Source organism: Notolepis coatsorum, assembly GCF_963971535.1.
Source record: "Notolepis coatsorum genome assembly, chromosome: 6".
Lineage (NCBI taxonomy): Eukaryota > Metazoa > Chordata > Actinopteri > Aulopiformes > Paralepididae > Notolepis > Notolepis coatsorum.
Genome location: NC_140170.1, coordinates 134,662,936 through 134,681,751, shown reverse-complemented (window position 1 = coordinate 134,681,751; position 18,816 = coordinate 134,662,936). Strand labels below are relative to the sequence as shown.

The 18,816-nt window shown below is 46.6% G+C and overlaps 1 protein-coding gene across 1 annotated transcript in view; it reads left to right on the top strand.

Annotated features, from left to right (window-relative positions):
* The window catches only part of LOC311230437 (differentially expressed in FDCP 6 homolog), a 132,401-nt gene that overhangs the window by 74,282 nt on the left and 39,303 nt on the right, over positions 1-18,816 (top strand). The window contains exon 10 of the mRNA XM_084316708.1: positions 16,211-16,409. Within this exon, the coding sequence (XP_084172834.1) occupies positions 16,211-16,409 (199 nt within the window). The remainder of the gene's footprint in view (positions 1-16,210; positions 16,410-18,816) is intronic.

The following is an 18,816-nucleotide window of genomic DNA, read 5'->3' as shown; positions in this document are numbered from 1 at the left end:
TGCCCGTCCGGTATAACGTTGATTCCAAAAAGGATGTCCCAGTTATTGATCGCCATCTGGTAGATCGATATGTCCATTGGCTGATGCTATATTCATTTACTGCATACTGAATTCAGCGTCGCAATAACTAAGTATTCCATGGGGCTGGACAGCCTTGGTGCTGCTAGCTTCGCTTGCTAGCTTCTTCACCCCGCGAGGCCCTGCTGTGGCTGTGGCTGCTTCGGTCGGGTCGCTGTTTTTTGTGATAAATTAATCCAACGAACCTCTCATCGAGTTATTGAACACTTCTTTTTTATTTGCCTTCTTTCGTTGTAAATTCCCGGAGCCAAATTTCCACCCTTTATCGCGTTCTCTTGTTGACATTGTGTTAAAAATTATTTAGCACCACTCTGACTCAGTCATCCACCTTACTCTACACACCTGTGAGTGACCACCAGTCAGGGACGTGCACAGGATTTTAGAAGGGCAGGTGCCCAAAAGGAGAAAAGGGCACCAATTCTGAAATGTAATGCAGCGCGCAAGCCCGATTTTTGGGGTTAATACAAGCCTATGGTACATTCAGTTTCACCACTAGATGTCACCAAAACTACATAGTGAAACTATGTAAACTACAACCAGCCTACTAGAGAGAGAGAGAGAGAGAGAGAGAGAGAGAGAGAGAGAGAGAGAGAGAGAGAGTATGCTACGATTTTCCTAGCACAGACGCGTGATTTTTTTCCCGTAGCCTATGTTTGCGAAGACGCTCTCTGATTGGCTAGCCGCATACAGCGAAGACCCTCTCTGATTTGTTTAGCACCGAAGGGTCTCTTCCGCCTTGTACATATATATTCTCTGCTTCAAAGTGGTTATGCTTTGGCCCTCTTTCGAAGTGGGTTATGCTTAGAGTTAGGGTTAGGGTTAGGGTTAGGGTTAAGGTTAAGGTTAGGGTTAAGGTTAGGGTTAGGGTTAGTTGGTTAAGGTTAGGGTTAAGGTTAGGGTTAAGGTTAGTTGGTTAAGGTTAGGGTTAAGGTTAGGGTTAGTTGGTCAAGATTAGGGTTAGGGTAATAGCCTGCTGGCGCGATTGTTAGGAGTAACGCGATTGGCGCTGAAAAAAACGTCAGTGGCCAATCAGATCGCGCAAACCGAACGTGGAAGTGCAACTCCATTAGGGAAAATATACATGCGATCCGGCGACGTGATTCACGAGAGCCGCATCTTGCAAGTGAGGTGCTGAGACCGTGAGATGAGAATGTGATAAAGCATAAAGTAAAGAGATAATGCAATGCCACTGCGGTATGAATAATAAGAAATGTAGTATGGGGGAAGTGCAGTGTTGCCAGTGTAGATAGTTATGCTGTACTTCTAGCCTGCCTGCCTGATTGCATGAGAGAAAAGCACAGACAATCACAACTTCACAAGGCATGCCCGAAAAATATACAGTGCATTGCAAACCCGAAAATGAACATGTATTTTGTTGGGCAAATACCTTACCTGATGATGAAGTGTACTCTTGCTTTGTTTTAAGTTGAAATAGTAACTGTAAAAAAAAGAGGTCTCGACTCGAGTGTGAACTCAGCAGCTGGATATCAATTTTGTGTTCAGTGCACTGCTGGCCCGGCTGTCAGCGCGCGGTTTACATCATCTCATCATCACCCACCCACGTGCTATGCGTAAATAATAGGTCCGTCCGGGAAGAGGGGCAGGGGCATTTCTCTCTCTTTCTTTACCTAATATTTAGATTATATCGTGACATCTTTCATTTTGAAGGGCAGGGCAGTCTATACTGTATGTGCAACAGTAAAGAAAAATTATAAATAAAAAAAGGGCATAAAAAGGGCACTTTCTAATGAGAAATGAAAAAGGCAGGTGCCCAAGCACCCCTTCACGTGTATGTGTGCACGTGCATGCCACCAGTCCACGTGCCAGCGCTTAATGGCAGCTTTTTATATGCGCGCCGCTTCAGATAGATGACGGACGCATCACGCTGCCTGTCGCAGGCATAGTGAGGAGTCTAATGTGAAATATATAAGCATGGATGTAAGTCACATTAGACACCTGTAAGCAAAACTAGATTTTCGGTCTGTGATGGAAAGTGATTGATAGCATTATATTTATTTTTATTTTAATATAAAAAAATATATAATAATAATAATAATAATAATAATAATAATAATAATTTTTTTTTTGTTTTGTTTTGCAAGGCCGCACTGCTCGCACACCCCTAGCGGCGGCCCTGTGTATATATATATATTGTTTTATCTTTGACTGTGAATAACGCCATACTAAAATTTACCAGACGTGAAAAATCGAAGCAACTGAATAAAGGGAAGATGATTGTACAGAAGGTTTTGTAGATACAGTACTGAATTCTGCCATCCGGACACATGCAATTTGAAATATTATTATAGAATATAGAATATCAGGCCTATAAATGACCTTATTATGGCCAAGTCGCACATCTATGGATTGGGACAAATCTCCCCATTGGACAAATGGCAGACTTCAATCTGGATTTAGTATCACAAGGCGTGATTCACAAACCGTGAATGAAATCTACAGTTACTTTTTTATAAAGATTTCTCCATAATTTTTCATCAGATTGCAACACCGTTTATTGCTAGATGTTCACAGAAAGGTAGATATACTAACTGCGTTCTGTTTTATGGCAATAACGTTCAGGTTTGTGGGAGATAATCCCGAAAAATAAGAGAAATAAAAAAGTTTATCCAGAAGTCAGATGATTGACAGGGGCTGGCGTGAGCTGGGTAGGGTAGTTTTTCGAAATTTGAAAGCCCATCGAAAGCCCTGTGTCTCTTCCTTGAAGGGGCGGACCTTCCTACAGGCGATATAGGCGATATCGCCTAGAGCGCCACCCAGAGGGGGGCGCCAAAAAATAAATAAAAAATTAATAAAAAAAAAAAAAAAATCTCTGTGCAGTTTTGGCGCCCCCCTCTATATCTGCAACCATTATTTTTACATAAAAAAAATTCTAACATAAGGGAAAATGAGCCAAAAATCTAAAACGGTCGGTCGGTCTGAGCCTCAGCTTTAGGTGTTCACAGTCAGAACATGCTAGAGCGCTGTGCATTGATGGGTATCGGTCAAGTGTTTATAGAATTGAGCGTTGAGGAAAGAAAGACTAACGTTAGAGAACTATGAAGACGCAGTGGTGAATCTCGCCTAGGGCGCCAAATGCGCTAGGTCCGCCCCAGTAAAAGACAACACTCACTTTTGGCTGCGCTACTTCCTCCCGTCAGTATGCGCCGGTTTCCGACTCAATGCCCTGAGATTTCTATAATCTTATATTTCACTAATAACAGTTAAAATCATTGGTAAACAAACGTAATTCTGAAAATATACACTTTGACTGCTGTTTTGACAGGTTTAGGGTATTTTCTCTTGGCTACATTTGAAAAGAAAACGCAACATTAATTCATACATTCATGGTGGGACTCAATTAAAAATGTTAATCAAATTAATTCAAGACTTTATAGTTAATTAATCGAAATTAATCACATTTTAATCGCATATCAATATTTGATGTGAAAAGCTAAATTTTTCAATTCAAATTAATTTTGGTATACGAGTGAATCAATGAATATAAATTATACATACGTTTAAGCAGCAAAATCCTGTATTAGCTACTACACAGACCAACAGATCAATGTAATTCTTTACAAAGTGCAGCAATCTCTTCGTACAGTGACACTATCTCTTCATACATCACATCACATTTTGTGTAGATTCCATTATCCAGAGTAAAGTGGTTGTTATTTATCCAAATAATAAACCTTGGATAACCAAGGAGTTAAAAGCAGTTATCAATAAAAAGAAACTGGCCTATTGTACGGGTAATGCCCTAGAGAAAAAGGCTGCTTCTAGAAAAGTTTGTATTGCTATGCTATTAAGAAGGCCAAACAAATGTATAAGGACAAGATAAAAGCTCAATATAGCAGTGGAGACCTCAGAGCCGCATGGCAAGGTATAAAGAACATGGCTTCCATAAACACAAATACTAATACTGGGAGGAATAAATCCACTACTATTAGAGGAGTAAATAGCACTGACTTGCCAAACACTTTTAATTCCTTCTTCTCCCGCTTTGAAAGTTCTGACTTTTTAGAGAATATCATGGAGTCCTTGGAACCCCAAAACGAAATGGTTATTTCCCAAGATTGGGTCACAGTATCACTTAAAAAGGTTAAACCAAGAAAAGCTGCTGGCCCAGACTCGATATGCGGGCGCACCCTGCACCATGTGCTGATCAGCTTGGTTGGGTGTTTTCTAGACTCTTCCAGATGTGTGTAGATCTAGGTCAGATCCCCACATTATGGAAGACGTCAACCATCATACCCATCCCTAAGTCAAAAGATTCAAAAGAATTGAAGGACTTTAGACCAGTGGCACTTACCTCATTAGCAATGAAGGTTTTTGAGAAGTTTTTAAAAAACACTACTATGTCTGTAACTGAGGGGTACAATTCCCTGACTGTATTGATAAGTATGGTATCATTAAACCACTACCGCTTTATGTACTTTAATTACTGGCCATACAGTACACGATATCTAAGTATGATGAACACTTTCCCACATATGAAATCAGGTCCACACAAAGGTAATAGTCAAATATTTAATATATAGCAAAGGGTACATATAATAGTTACTTATTACATTTATGATTTGAATTGAATGCTCTTGTAAGGCAAATGAGTACTCGTAGGCAAATCAACACTGAATGTCCAATCTCTGGTTACACAGGAAGCAAGTATACAACCTGGCTCCTAGGGAATTATAGCGATGGTCACTTAATGATTATAGCTGGATAATATACTGAAGGGGTCCCGCCGGTTGTAAGCCAGTAGGGGGGGTAGGAGAGCCGTAGGCTGTATCCCGTCTGGTCAACGATTTCTAGGGAGAGTCCAGGTACAGAACACAGTGCCCGTAGAACCTTGATCCGCAGATGAATACACTTGGGCTCTCTTGTAGACGATAGCTGTAGCTTTAGGTCCACAACGAAGAAGAAGCGAGGCGACCTCAGTCTGGTCTGAGCGCCGTCTCACCTTGGCTCCTCTCGGGGTAAATCCAACACTCACCGGTGTTGGCGATTATCCGCTCCACAAATCAAAGCACCAAAGCAAATAGATATTCCATGCCGTATAGGGCTCAGCAGTCGTCGGGGTAGGTAATCCAATGTGCAGGTCCACTCGTCCTCGCCTAGAACTCCTCGGATGAAAGCACCACGCGTGGTCTGCCCAACCTGGTTAAGACTCTAGATAGCGCGAGGAAACGATGGGGGTGCTGCTCACTTTAGAACTCTAACCGAACGATGCACCATACATAATAGACTATTATTACTTAATAGAAATACGGTGCCAAACTCTGGCAATTCAGCTATTAATTCGCACGAGGTCTCACTGCTATTCTAAGGCCAAACAGGCCGTACTACACCGCACGCGGTATCGTGGGGTGAGGCTTCACGTCTTGTTACTTAGTTGGGTAGAAGGGTAAAGGACTAAGAGGAATTCTACATTTCTTGCGCCATATTTATATGCACAGTGGACAAGTAGTGCCGCTCTGCTTTCGGTAGCCGTATTCCTGCGCGGAGCTGAGGATAGTAAGGGCATGTCTCGTCGGTACCTTTGAACTTGAACGCCAGGGGCTTGTCCCTGGTGCCTGGTCCTTTTGTCCAATAAGAGAATGAACTATTATGGGCTGTAGTAGAATAAAGGGATATTCCGTGTATATGTACAAGGAATATACAAGGGATATCAAACGATATACAAATACTATTCAATATATATCCATAAATAAATATATATATTCGGTTTAATCTGATCCTTCACAACAGCCGCCCCCTAATTAGTCCCACCTAATTAGCTAAGCAGAGACAGATTAACCGCACTGTCCACTACTCAATGTCCGCTGTAAGGGTCAGTCAACTCACAAAGTCATAGGGTCATGGTCGTCATCAATAGTATCAGGGAGCCTTGGCAGTTCTATTAGCCTCGCCACTGGTCGGGTGTAAGTCCGTCCTTGGACGAGCACTTCAGCTGCTCGGACCTTTCCATCGGCACCGGTGATCACTTTGCTTACGCGGCCAGCCGGCCACATAGCTCTGGGTAGTGACTGGTCGATGATCATGACGACTGTTCCTTCTGTCAAATTGTCTCTCTCGTTTACCCACTTCTGGCGGGTCTGTAGAGACGGTAGGTAGTGGAGTAGGAAGCTGTTCCAAAACTTGTCAGCCAGTACTTGACTGTACCTCCACATTCTTCGGCCGTTCGCTTCTTCAGGCCTGTACATTGTCTGTGGTAGTGCGGGGTCCAGCCGCCCCATCAAGAGGGTGTTGGGGGTGACTGGGTCGACATCTGCTACATCACTTGAGACGTAACCGAGGGGCTTTGAGTTCAATACTCCCTCGATCTCCGTGAGGACTGTCATTAGGACTTCTTCCGCCACAGTCTGGGCCCCAAGCACGGCGTACAGGGCTGTCTTTATGGAACGTACTTCTCGTTCCCAGGTTCCACCGAAGTGAGGTGCGTTCGGGGGATTAAACTGGAAGTCAATCTGGGATGGAGCGAGGTGGGTCTTAAGTTCTGGGCCCATAGCTTGGAAGCTCTCTCTCAGCTCTCTTTCTCCGCCTTTGAAGTTTGTCCCGTGATCAGACAACAATGTAGACGGTTTTCCTTTCCGTGATGTGAATCTTCGGAAGGCCATAAGGAATGAGTCTGTGCTCATGGTTGGAAGGAGTTCGATATGTATCGCTCTGGTGGTCATGCATTTGAATACAATACCCCACCGCTTCTCGGTTCCTCTTCCTCTCTTTATATACAGCGGGCCAAAACAGTCCATACCGGTGGAGTGGAAGGGCTTGTCGCCGAGTCGGAGGCGACAGGGAGGTAGGTCAGCCATCCGGGGTATACTGGGCTGCGCGCGCCACTTACGGCAGTCTAGACAGGTTCGCTGGAAGCGCCGCACTGCTTCTCTCCCTTGCAGTATCCAATAACGACGTCTGATCTCCGCGAAGACTCTCTCTGCCCCTGCGTGGTGCACATCCTCGTCGTATTTCTTTATGATCAGCTCTGTGACCTTGTGTCGGCTGTTCAAGACTATCGGGTACTTAACGTCATCCGGTAGGTCTGGGGCTCTCCGCAGACGACCACCCACTCTGATGAGATTATGGGCGTCGCTCTCGGGGGCCAGGTGAAGCAGTCTGCTGTCTGATGGGACGGGCTTTGCTCCCTGTAGACAGGCTAGCTCATCGGGGAACGAGTCTCTCTGGGCTCGTTGTAGTAGAAGGAGTTCTGCTTCTTCGTAGTCAGCTGCTGAAATGTCAGTTGTGGGCTGAACCTCTGGGTGGTGCCACAGAAATGTCTTTAGCTGCGCACTCTCTAGGGTGAGGCAATCGTCTAGAACCGGGTCTGTGGGGACGAGTGTGTGTGTCAACCCACAGAACATAGGTTTCTTGTTCTCTGCCTCCTCTTTGCTCGCCTCCCGTGGGGTGGGTGTAGGCCACTCTTCTTCGGGGAGCTTGAGGAACTCTGGCCCGTCACTGTAAAGGTTGGGACGGGTGAGGTCATCCAGGGACATTCCCCGGGTGATGACGTCAGCTGGGTTGTGTTTGGTGTCCACATACCGCCAGCTGGTTACTTCTGTTAACTCTTGAATCTCGGTGACTCTGACTCCCACGAAGACCTTGTATCTGCACGAATCAGACCGGATCCATGTGAGTACGGTCGTGGAGTCTGACCACAAGATTGTTCTTTGCACCGGGATGGTGAGTTCACGTTGGATTAACGTGGCGAGCTGCGCTCCTGCTAGGGCTGCGCAGGGCTCTAGGCGCGGGATAGATTGTTGCTTGCGTGGGGCTATTCTTGAGCGAGCCAGGATGAAAGCAGTATGTATTTCTCCTCCCTCCTCTCGGGCACGCAAGTAAGCCACCGAACCGTAGGCTACTTCGGAGGCGTCGCTGAATACGTGCAGGTCGATCTTGCATGTCTCTGGCCTCACTGTGGGTGGGAAGTAGCTGCGGCGTATATTAACACCTGGGAGTGAGCGGAGTTCCGTCTCCCACTCTCTCCATGTGGATGCAAGGTGTTCGGGTATGGGATCGTCCCAGCCCTGGTCTTTGTCCCATAGCGCTCTTACAATCATCTTTGCCCTGGTGGTGTAAGGTAGAATACATCCCAACGGGTCATATTGTCTGGCGAGTGTTCTGTATACACTCCGTCTGGTGGTCGGTATTGCCGTCGACCTTCCCTGCTCCTTGATCAGGGGTTTGTGTCTATAATGGAGCGAGTCTGTTTTGAAGCGCCAGACTAGTTCTAGTGCCATTTCTTGGGCTTCTCCTGGGATGGTCGCCATCCAGGTATCGCTGCTCGCGGCCTTGTCCTCGGGGGAGAGGCGGCGCAGTACTTGCGGGTCGCTGCTGGCCCACTGCCTGAGATCAAAGCCGCCTTTGATCAGGGAGGCGTGGAGCTTGAGTAGGAGAGCCTCGGCTTCTTCTGGCGTCGAGACGCTTTGTAAACAGTTGTCCACGTAGAAACTATTTGTCACACTTTGTTGGACCTCTTCATCTGCTGCTGGGTCCTCTGCGACCTCTGGGTTGAGGTTGCGCAATACTGGGGGGTCGCTGCTGGCCCGCTGCCGGAGATCAAAGCCGTCTTTGATCAGGGAGGCGTGGAGCAGCGCACGACGTCGCCAGTCAATTTTCTTTATGTGTCCCGCTGTGATTGGCTTGTTAATCTCAGCGCGGTACACAGCCTCTTGAGCGGGGTCTTTGGCTAGGCGCCGCTCTGTGTTCAATAGATACCGCTCCGTCGCCTCTTTTGTAGCACGAAAGGTGGGCATTCCCTCTCGCCTCAGGAGTGGAGTTGCGTATCTCATCACTCCGTTGACGTTGACTCTCTTTGTCCCGTGCTCGAGGAGGGCTATAGCGTAGATATCTTCCTTAGAACGAATGTCTTTCTTTTTGTTCTTAAAGGGCATTGTCTCTAGTGTCCATAGCCTCTCGACATGCTGCAGGAGTGTGGTGTCTCCTTCTGTCGCTCTGGAGTGGAGGCAGCTAGTGGCTGCTGTTCGGTTAAGAGACTTGGCGAGGGGGCCTTGTAACGTCCATCCTAGGCGGGTCTCGACTGCTGCAGGACAACCTCTGGGTCCTGTATGGACCCGGTCTATCGGGACTATGAGGTCTGCATGGTCGGAGCCTATCAGCAGGGTCGGGGTGGCGCCGTCTATGAGCGGGATAGGAAGTTGACGCAGGTGCACATATTTCTCCATCAGCTTGGCGATGGGGTAGGTGTACTGCGATAGTCCTATTTCTTGGCTGGTGAAAGCATTAGTAATCCTGTACCGTCTCTCTGGCTGCCCGCTTGCTGCGATAGTGAAGGAGACATTCTCGCCCTTTATCGTCTTTAGATCTCGTCTTATTGTCCGAATAGTCATCTGGTTCTCGCTCCCCCGTAGCCCCAGCTGGGCCGCAGCGGACGCGAGGAGAAGGGTCTTCTCTGACCCGTCATCAAGGACGGCGTAAGTGTCCATGATCTTGTCTTGGTAACTCAGTGTTACACGGACCACCTTTAAGAGCACCTGGGCGCCGCTGCTGCTAGCGGGGTCAATGTACATAACACTTGCCTTTGTGCTGTTGGATGGTGCAGGCTTTCTTTTGTTACTGTCGTGTAGGACATCCAGATGGGCTCCGTCACACCGACTACACCTCTTCTTTAGGCGGCACTCGGCTGCCATGTGACTGCGCGCACATCGGTAACAGCGCCTGTTGGACTTTATCCAGTGACTTACTTCTTCAGCGGTCATCTTCTTGAACTGGTCACATTGTGACAACCAGTGTTCCTTCTCGCAGTACGGGCACACCATCTTCCACTTCTCTTTCATCGAGGGGGTACTGTGGTTCTTGCTGCTCGGTACTGATTCTGATTGGTGCATGACAGTCACCGATCTTCGGCCATCGTTTACTCTCCTAGGTCCCTCTCTGGAGCTTGGTGTGCTCCGCACGAACGTATCCAGCCGTAGGCTGCTGACTTCTCTCGCCAGGAAGTCGGCTAAATCTAGGAGGGATGGCTCGGGACCGTTAGGATCACGGTGGTCTCTTTGCCGCCTGAAGCGCTCCTGTCGGGCGGGCGGCAGCTTCTCTAAAATCCTCTCGACGTTCGAGTTTGCGTATAGTTCGTGCATACCCTTTTCTCGTTGCGCCCCCAGCATCCCTACCAGGGATTGTACTTTTATAGACAGGTCGTCTAGTGAGCGATTGTCTGTTGCTGGGGGTAGGCGGTCAATATGCCTTATCTCCTGTATTACGTAATCCCATATACGTCCATATCTCTGGTCCAGCGCTGCTAGAGCCGCGGTGTATGGGGTCGTAGAGGTGGCATAGGCCAGCGCTATGTTGTGCGCTTGGGGCACTTTCAGGTGCTTCAATAATATTGCATACTTGTGGCGTTCATCAGCGACATCCACCATCATTGTCTCTAAGCACATCCGGAGCTCCGTGTACTGTGCTCGATTCTCATGGGTGAAGTCTGGAAACGTCGGTGTGCCAATGTATGACGCCATGGATGGCTGGCACATCGGTGAGCGTTGGAAGAGAGGCCTCCTGGGCGAGTCTCTTCTTACGCCTCTCGGTGGGCTGGTACTGGCAGGGTACCATGGCCCGCTGGTCCAGGTGCTATTCCTCGGGACTGGTCGTGCGTCATGCTCACCCGTGAGTCGAGTCGGGGGTCTGTAGCGCAGAGCCGCGGGGGTATAGCCTGGGCTGTACTGGACCTCCTGGTCCTGTGGAGTAATGTGCTGCTGTCGGGCTTGACTCTCCTCTTCTCCCTCTTCTTCTTCTGCCAGGTCACCTAGATCCTGTAGTCGTCTATTTAGCCTCTCCGCGGTGTCCGCTGTTCCTTCCTTGTAGCTGGGTCTCACTTGGACCGGTCGGGGAATGAGTTCGGAGGGGGGTGTAGACTCTCTCTGGTGGTCGAGTTCAAGGTCGCCTGCTCGGTTAGGGGAGGGTGCCCTTGACGTGTGTCTTGACGAGGCTCTGGAACCCCTTGTGGAGGGAGGGGGTGTTGCCCTGGTGATCAGCTGCTCCATTAGCTGCGCTTGTAGTCTGTCGCGCTCGGCTTCGCGCTTGGTGAGATCTGCTTCTCTTTGGGCACCGGCAGCGGCGCGCTGGGCGTCGGCCCGTTCTCTTGCCATATTCTCTTCCGTCTGAAGGCGTCTCAGCTCCAGACGTATGTGCTCTTCTTCGCTCCGTTGCTGCGCTTGGAGTTGTTCGCGCTCGCTAAGCGTCTGTGCTTGGAGTCGATCGCGTTCACCCTGAAGTCGATCGCGTTCACCCTGAAGTCGATCGCGTTCGGTAGAGGCTGTCAGGCTGGCGAAGAACGCCTGTGACAGCATCCTCTCCGCCTCGCTGGGGGAAGACGCTTGTAGAGGTGAGCCGCTCCTGGCTGTACTCGTTGGGGAGTCCTGGAGCTCTATCTCCTCGGCGCTCTCCTCATCTTGTTCCGTGCAGAGTTCCACCTCTGGAGGGTTGTCTTCCTCCCGGAGCTCTGGGGGGACTACTTCTTCGGTATTGGCGGGGGGTAGAGTTGTGTCAGTTCCCTCCTGGTCCCCACCGTGAGCTTGGTCAGTTACATTAGAACCCACTAGGGCCTCTGTGGTCGGGGTATCCTGGTTGATAGGGTTGGACATAATTTTACTTTCTACTTTTACTGCGTTTACTGTTTGTAGAAGGCTAGGTAGTTTACTGACAGCGTAATCCTCTAAGTACTGAGGTGGCTGTCGTCTACGTTGCGGGCGTTCTACTTTAGGAGGACCGTTTCGTGGAGTGTTCATCATAGGCCATTTCAATATTAATACCACTATATTAATATTACACTAATTACCCTCCGGCTCGAAGGACCAATTGTAACTGAGGGGTACAATTCCCTGACTGTATTGATAAGTATGGTATCATTAAACCACTACCGCTTTATGTACTTTAATTACTGGCCATACAGTACACGATATCTAAGTATGATGAACACTTTCCCACATATGAAATCAGGTCCACACAAAGGTAATAGTCAAATATTTAATATATAGCAAAGGGTACATATAATAGTTACTTATTACATTTATGATTTGAATTGAATGCTCTTGTAAGGCAAATGAGTACTCGTAGGCAAATCAACACTGAATGTCCAATCTCTGGTTACACAGGAAGCAAGTATACAACCTGGCTCCTAGGGAATTATAGCGATGGTCACTTAATGATTATAGCTGGATAATATACTGAAGGGGTCCCGCCGGTTGTAAGCCAGTAGGGGGGGTAGGAGAGCCGTAGGCTGTATCCCGTCTGGTCAACGATTTCTAGGGAGAGTCCAGGTACAGAACACAGTGCCCGTAGAACCTTGATCCGCAGATGAATACACTTGGGCTCTCTTGTAGACGATAGCTGTAGCTTTAGGTCCACAACGAAGAAGAAGCGAGGTGACCTCAGTCTGGTCTGAGCGCCGTCTCACCTTGGCTCCTCTCGGGGTAAATCCAACACTCACCGGTGTTGGCGATTATCCGCTCCACAAATCAAAGCACCAAAGCAAATAGATATTCCATGCCGTATAGGGCTCAGCAGTCGTCGGGGTAGGTAATCCAATGTGCAGGTCCACTCGTCCTCGCCTAGAACTCCTCGGATGAAAGCACCACGCGTGGTCTGCCCAACCTGGTTAAGACTCTAGATAGCGCGAGGAAACGATGGGGGTGCTGCTCACTTTAGAACTCTAACCGAACGATGCACCATACATAATAGACTATTATTACTTAATAGAAATACGGTGCCAAACTCTGGCAATTCAGCTATTAATTCGCACGAGGTCTCACTGCTATTCTAAGGCCAAACAGGCCGTACTACACCGCACGCGGTATCGTGGGGTGAGGCTTCACGTCTTGTTTCTTAGTTGGGTAGAAGGGTAAAGGACTAAGAGGAATTCTACATTTCTTGCGCCATATTTATATGCACAGTGGACAAGTAGTGCCGCTCTGCTTTCGGTAGCCGTATTCCTGCGCGGAGCTGAGGCTAGTAAGGGCATGTCTCGTCGGTACCTTTGAACTTGAACGCCAGGGGCTTGTCCCTGGCGCCTGGTCCTTTTGTCCAATAAGAGAATGAACTATTATGGGCTGTAGTAGAATAAAGGGATATTCCGTGTATATGTACAAGGAATATACAAGGGATATCAAACGATATACAAATACTATTCAATATATATCCATAAATAAATATATATATTCGGTTTAATCTGATCCTTCACAACAATGTCTTTTATTGAGGGTAAATTAGATCCCCTTCAATTCGCATATCAGCCAGGTAAAGGGGTGGAGGATGCTATGCTCTTCATCTTGGACATTGTGTATAAACACCTGGAAACACCTGGAGCTCATGCTAGACTTTTATTTGCAGATTTCTCCTCTGCTTTTAATAAAATGCAGCCCCACATTTTAATTGAGAGGCTTGACTCTTATTTTAGTCTCCCACACCAGCTTCTCATGCTGATTTAAAATGTCCTCACTGAGAGGGTCCAGCAGGTCTTTGTCAATAGGCAGATGTCCAACATGTCGATTTCAGATCGCTTCATGACCAAAGGCATCTGGTTAAGTTTTCAGATGACACTGTCCTGGTATCCCTACTGCAGCGCTCCGAAACTGATCATGGACCTGTACTTCACGACTTTGTGAATTGGTGTGATGAGAATTACTTGGACCTCAATGTCTCTAAGACTAAGGACATGATAAGTGACTTCAGACACAACCCTGATCATCAAGCCAGTGTAGCTATAGTGTAATTCACGATGAGGACGTCCAGATTGTTGAATCGTACAAATACCTGGGAACTGTGTTTGACTGTAAACTGAAGTTCAACCTAAATACAGAGTCTATTGTTAAAAAAGGTCAGCAGAGGATCTACCTGCTGAGAAAGCTGAACTCTTTTAATGTTAGTGCGAAGATCCTGAGCACTTTTTATAGTTCTTTTATTGAAAGCCTCCTAACTTTTTCTTTTATCTGCTGGTTCAGTGGCCTGTCCATTAAAGATAGGAACAGCCTACAGTACATAGTGAAAGTGTGCTCCAAAATAATTGGAGTAAAACAGAGATACCTATGTTCTCTCTGGACGGACCAGGTGGTCAAGAAGGGGACGAGCATCATTAATCAACCCCTCCATGCTCTGTCTCAGCGGTTTTCACTGTTGCCTTCTGGCCGCCGTTATGACGTCCCACCAAGTAGGACCAACCGCTACGCCAAATCTTTTGTCCCCTCAGCTATCAGACTTTTAAACACAGACGGTAGCCTTTTGCACTTGGTTGTCTGTTTTTACTTTTACTGCTGGATTGTGTATCACATGGAGTGTTTCACTTTTTATTTGCCGTGCTGTCGTTGAGATGTTTTGTTGTTTGTTTGTCTTTGTTGCTTGTTGGTGAAGCTGCAAATATGAATTGCCCCACGCGGGATCAATAAAGTTGTCTGAATCTGAATCTGAATTTTAGGAATTATATATATATAACGCAAAGGACCTTTTGTAAACTCAAGCACTTTCGAGGTAAATGTAAAACGCAGTACTTTCAAGTACATTCCAGAACAGTTGACCATTGGAAAAACAAAACTCTTGATTGATCTCAATTTCTCTTATTTAAATTTTTTTTATGAACAAACCAGACTAAGAAAAAAAGTTATTTGCGATTTATTATACTTTATACTTATAGCACATGCACAGAGTCTGGTCTCCTTTGAAAGGTAACATTCTTACACAATAAAGAAAAATCATCATGCGATTAAAGTTTATTTTTTTTGTCAAATCAGTTGTGCAATAGTCACTTTTGGTGAGTTGTTTCTATACAATTCAGTTATATGACATTTAGGTATGACACAGGACTACACAAGCATTTTTAGTATAGAAATGTGTCAACAGACTAAAGCAGGGAACCACAATATTTTGCATACGAATTATGCAGAATGTAATATCATAACTGTATTACTTTTCTTGCAATTGAGCCAATTTTCCTTAGGTACGGTTTTGAGGTGTGTGTTCAACAGAATGTAGTATCAAAAACACATTCACAAAAAGTATGGGTTACTGAATGCTGAACTGCACTATTATAATCACTAAGCCAGACCTTACCTGTGTCCCTGTATCACTTGTCTCTGCTGCCCTTTGATAAAAAAAAACTTCCCTATGTCCATTTTCTTTTTTTTGGGGCATATTTCAGTTAGTCACAGCAAAAGTCACCTAGTAAAAGTGAGATAATTGACAATATCAAAACATGCTAGGGCTGTACCAAATAGTTCGAAGCTTCGTTCATAATGTTGACATTCGAATTCTAAATCAACATAAAAAATTGTAAAAAAAAAAAAAAAAAAAAATTGCCAAGGTATGGCGAGTGCCATACCTTGCCATACCAAATGGACGCCCCTGGTTGGCCACCCCAACGGTTGCTGGATTTCCCCGCTCTCCTTTTTGTAGGTGATGTAAATTACACCACTGTAAATTAATTTGGTCGTCCTCAGATGGGTTCGCCAGCGGAGATTCCAATCATTTTGATCCTCCATACATCCGGCCATTCTGTAGAGCTCTCCACACCTGCGTCCTTCCTCAGTATGTCCACGTATGTTGGCGTGGGACGTCCTCTTGGTCGGCGCCCACGTGTTGGCTCCCAGAGCACTAGCTTGCTAGTCTGAAGTTCCTGGTGTCGGTGGCAGTGACCTGCAAGTTGCATCCTCCTGGATAGCACCTTGTCGCTAAGCCTTGGTAGTCCCCTGTACAGATGCTTGTTGGTTACATGCTTGCTTTGATCGATGTTCAGTACCACGCACAGCATTCTGGTATAGCATCCGTCCAGAGACTTCTGCAAGGTGGGCTTCAGGGTCCATGATTCGCAGCCATAGAGGAGTACAGACTCCACGGTTTCCTGGAAGAAGCAAATTTTTATGTGTCGGGGAAACTGGATTTTCACATGCTATTCATGCCAGTCAGGGCCCTCCATGCCAGTGCCATCTTCACTGGTCCCGCTCTGTGGAGTTGACCCAGGAACTGTAAAGTTATCAGTTAAAGATTGGACAGTCACAATATATGCAAGATAGCTAACATGCCATAGACGCAAGATCAAGAAAACTTTTTTCTGTACAGGATTGTAAAAGTTAATGTGGTTTGGCTATATAGGCCAGTATAACTGCATGCTCTCTGCTCCTCTCTGATCTCACAGGTTGCTGGCTGAGGAGGAGGAGAAGATGAAGGCCCTGCTGGCCCTCCAGGAGGAGCAGGAGCAATACATCCTCAATAGCCAGCGGGAGCAGCAGGAGCTCAGGCAGGAGATGGAAAGCAAGTCCCAGGCTCTAGAGGAGGCCCAGCGCCAACTGGAGAAAGTACGCGCCAGCCGACACCGCGTGGACCTGGACATAGCGGTGTGTATGTGTGTGATCAAGTCAAGTCAAGTCAAGTCAGGAGTTTTATTTGTCACGGCATACAAGCATACAGTGAAATGCGGGAGGTCATGCCCGCAGTGATTGTGCAATAATACAAGTAATAAGATAAGACATTTGTGCAATAATACAAGTAATAAGAATAAGACATAACAGGTATAATGTACATAAAGTTTACAAAAAGCATGGTAAAAGACATGCTAAGGTCCTGCGATAGTGCAATACAATGTTAGCTACGGATGAGGCACTGAGTCTTATGTACACTACTATTGTAACTGAGGGGTACAATTCCCTGACTGTATTGATAAGTATGGTATCATTAAACCACTACCGTCTTATGTACATTACTACTGGCCATACAGTACACAGGTATCTTATGATGAACACTTCCCACAATGACTCGGTTCCACACAAAACTGGATTTAAGTATTTATTAGCAGCAATGATAGTACATAATATACTTTACTTTGGATGCGCTTATAAGGCAAAGGAATGTGCGTAGGCAAATCAATAACGTATGTCCATTCTCATATTACGCAGGAGATAATAATACAACCTGAATCTTAGGAATTATATCTATGGTACTCTGGTAATATAGCGGGAGATACTGGTAGGGTCCCTCCGGTCGTAAGCCAGCAAGGGGAGAGGATTTGTCGGTAGTAGAGTCTGGGTCAACGATGATAAAGAGACTCCAAGTACAGGAGACAGTGCAATAATCTCTTGATCCGCAGACGAATACAGCTGTTCTCCGTAGCATGCAGCTCCGCATGGAAGAAAGCTAGCCGGCCTCAGTGGTCTGAGAGGCGGGCTCGACGTGGCTCCTCACAGGGTAAATCCCACACAATTGTGGGTGTCGGCGATTCTCCGCTCCATCAATTACAGGACCAAAAGCAAATATAATCCAGCCGAAAAGGGCTATGCAGTCGTCGGTAGGTTATCCAGTGTACATGATCCACGCGGTCCTCGTCTAGGGCCCCTCGGGTGAAAGCGCCAGGGTAAGCAGCCCAGCCTGGATAAGCACTCTAGCTGGTACGAGGAAACGTTGGTGATGCTGGTCACTGTAGAACTGTAGCCGCACGATACACTATACACAAATAGACTATTACTGACTTAATAGAATAAGTCGAACTCGACGGTACAGCGTTAAACTCTGATACTTCAGTTATTAATTCGCACGCGGTCTCAATGCTCTATTTGGGGCCAAACAGGCCATACTTCACCGCATGTTGTATCGTGGGTGAGGCTTCAACTTATTGGGTAACTCTTAGACTAAGTGCTTCTGTATTCACCTGCGCCGTATTTATACGTTAGGTGAACAAACTAGTACCAGCTTTATTCCTGTCTCATATCCTTGCGCAGAACCGTTCATGTCCAGGCAAGTCCCCGGCGGTGACTTTGAACCAGACCTTGGAGGTATGGCAATGGCGCCTGGTGGACCGCTGTCCAATAGGAGAATGAAATATTATGGTCTGTACTAGGCTAAAGGGATATTCCGTGTATATGTACAAGGAATACACAAGGGATATCAAACGATATACAAATATTATGCAATATATATCAATCAATAAGTATATATATTCGGTTTAATCTGATCCTTCGTAACAACTATACAATACTATACTATACAATCTACAGTTATACTATATCCTTATGCTATCTTGCTATATCCATCTATTTACTATACAAGAACCACTCCCGTTCTTTATTTTTTCCTTGAGTGACCGTTGAGTGTGAGCGTGTGCAACATGTGTGTGCATGTGTGTGTGTTCGTGCTAAAGTAACTGTTAGTGTGTGAGCGTATACAGTGTGTGTGTTGTGTGTGTTCTCATGTGTGCTTGTGTGTGGAGAGTTCAGTGTTCAAGACTCTGATGGCCTGAGGGAAGAAGCTGAGCCGAAGTCTCTCTGTCCTAGTTGCTGGTGTGCGCAGGCGTTTGCCTGACCTCAGCAACTTGAACAGGCTGTTGTTGGGGTGGTGAGGGTCTTTCATTATTCTGCAGGCTCTGGATTTGCACCTCTTGTTATATAAGTCCTGCAGGGGTGGTAGTGCAATACCCGTAGCGCACCACTCTCTGTAGGGCCTTCTTGTCCTGTGCCTTGCTGTTTCCATACCAGGCAGTGATGTTTCCAGTCAAGATGCTCTCTACAGCTCCGGAGTAGAAGGACTGGAGTATCTTCCCCGATACTCTGAACTTCCTTAACTGTCTCAGGTGGTAGAGGCGCTGCTTCGCCTTTTTTTATGACTGAGTCTGTGTGTTGTCCATGTCAGGTCCTCTGAGATGTGGACCCCCAGGTACTTAAAGCGTAAGGTTATGTATATAACCTAGTTATATGAGTACTGGCTAAGCGTCCCGCTCTTAAGCCTATCGAGATATACCTCATCTCATGTACC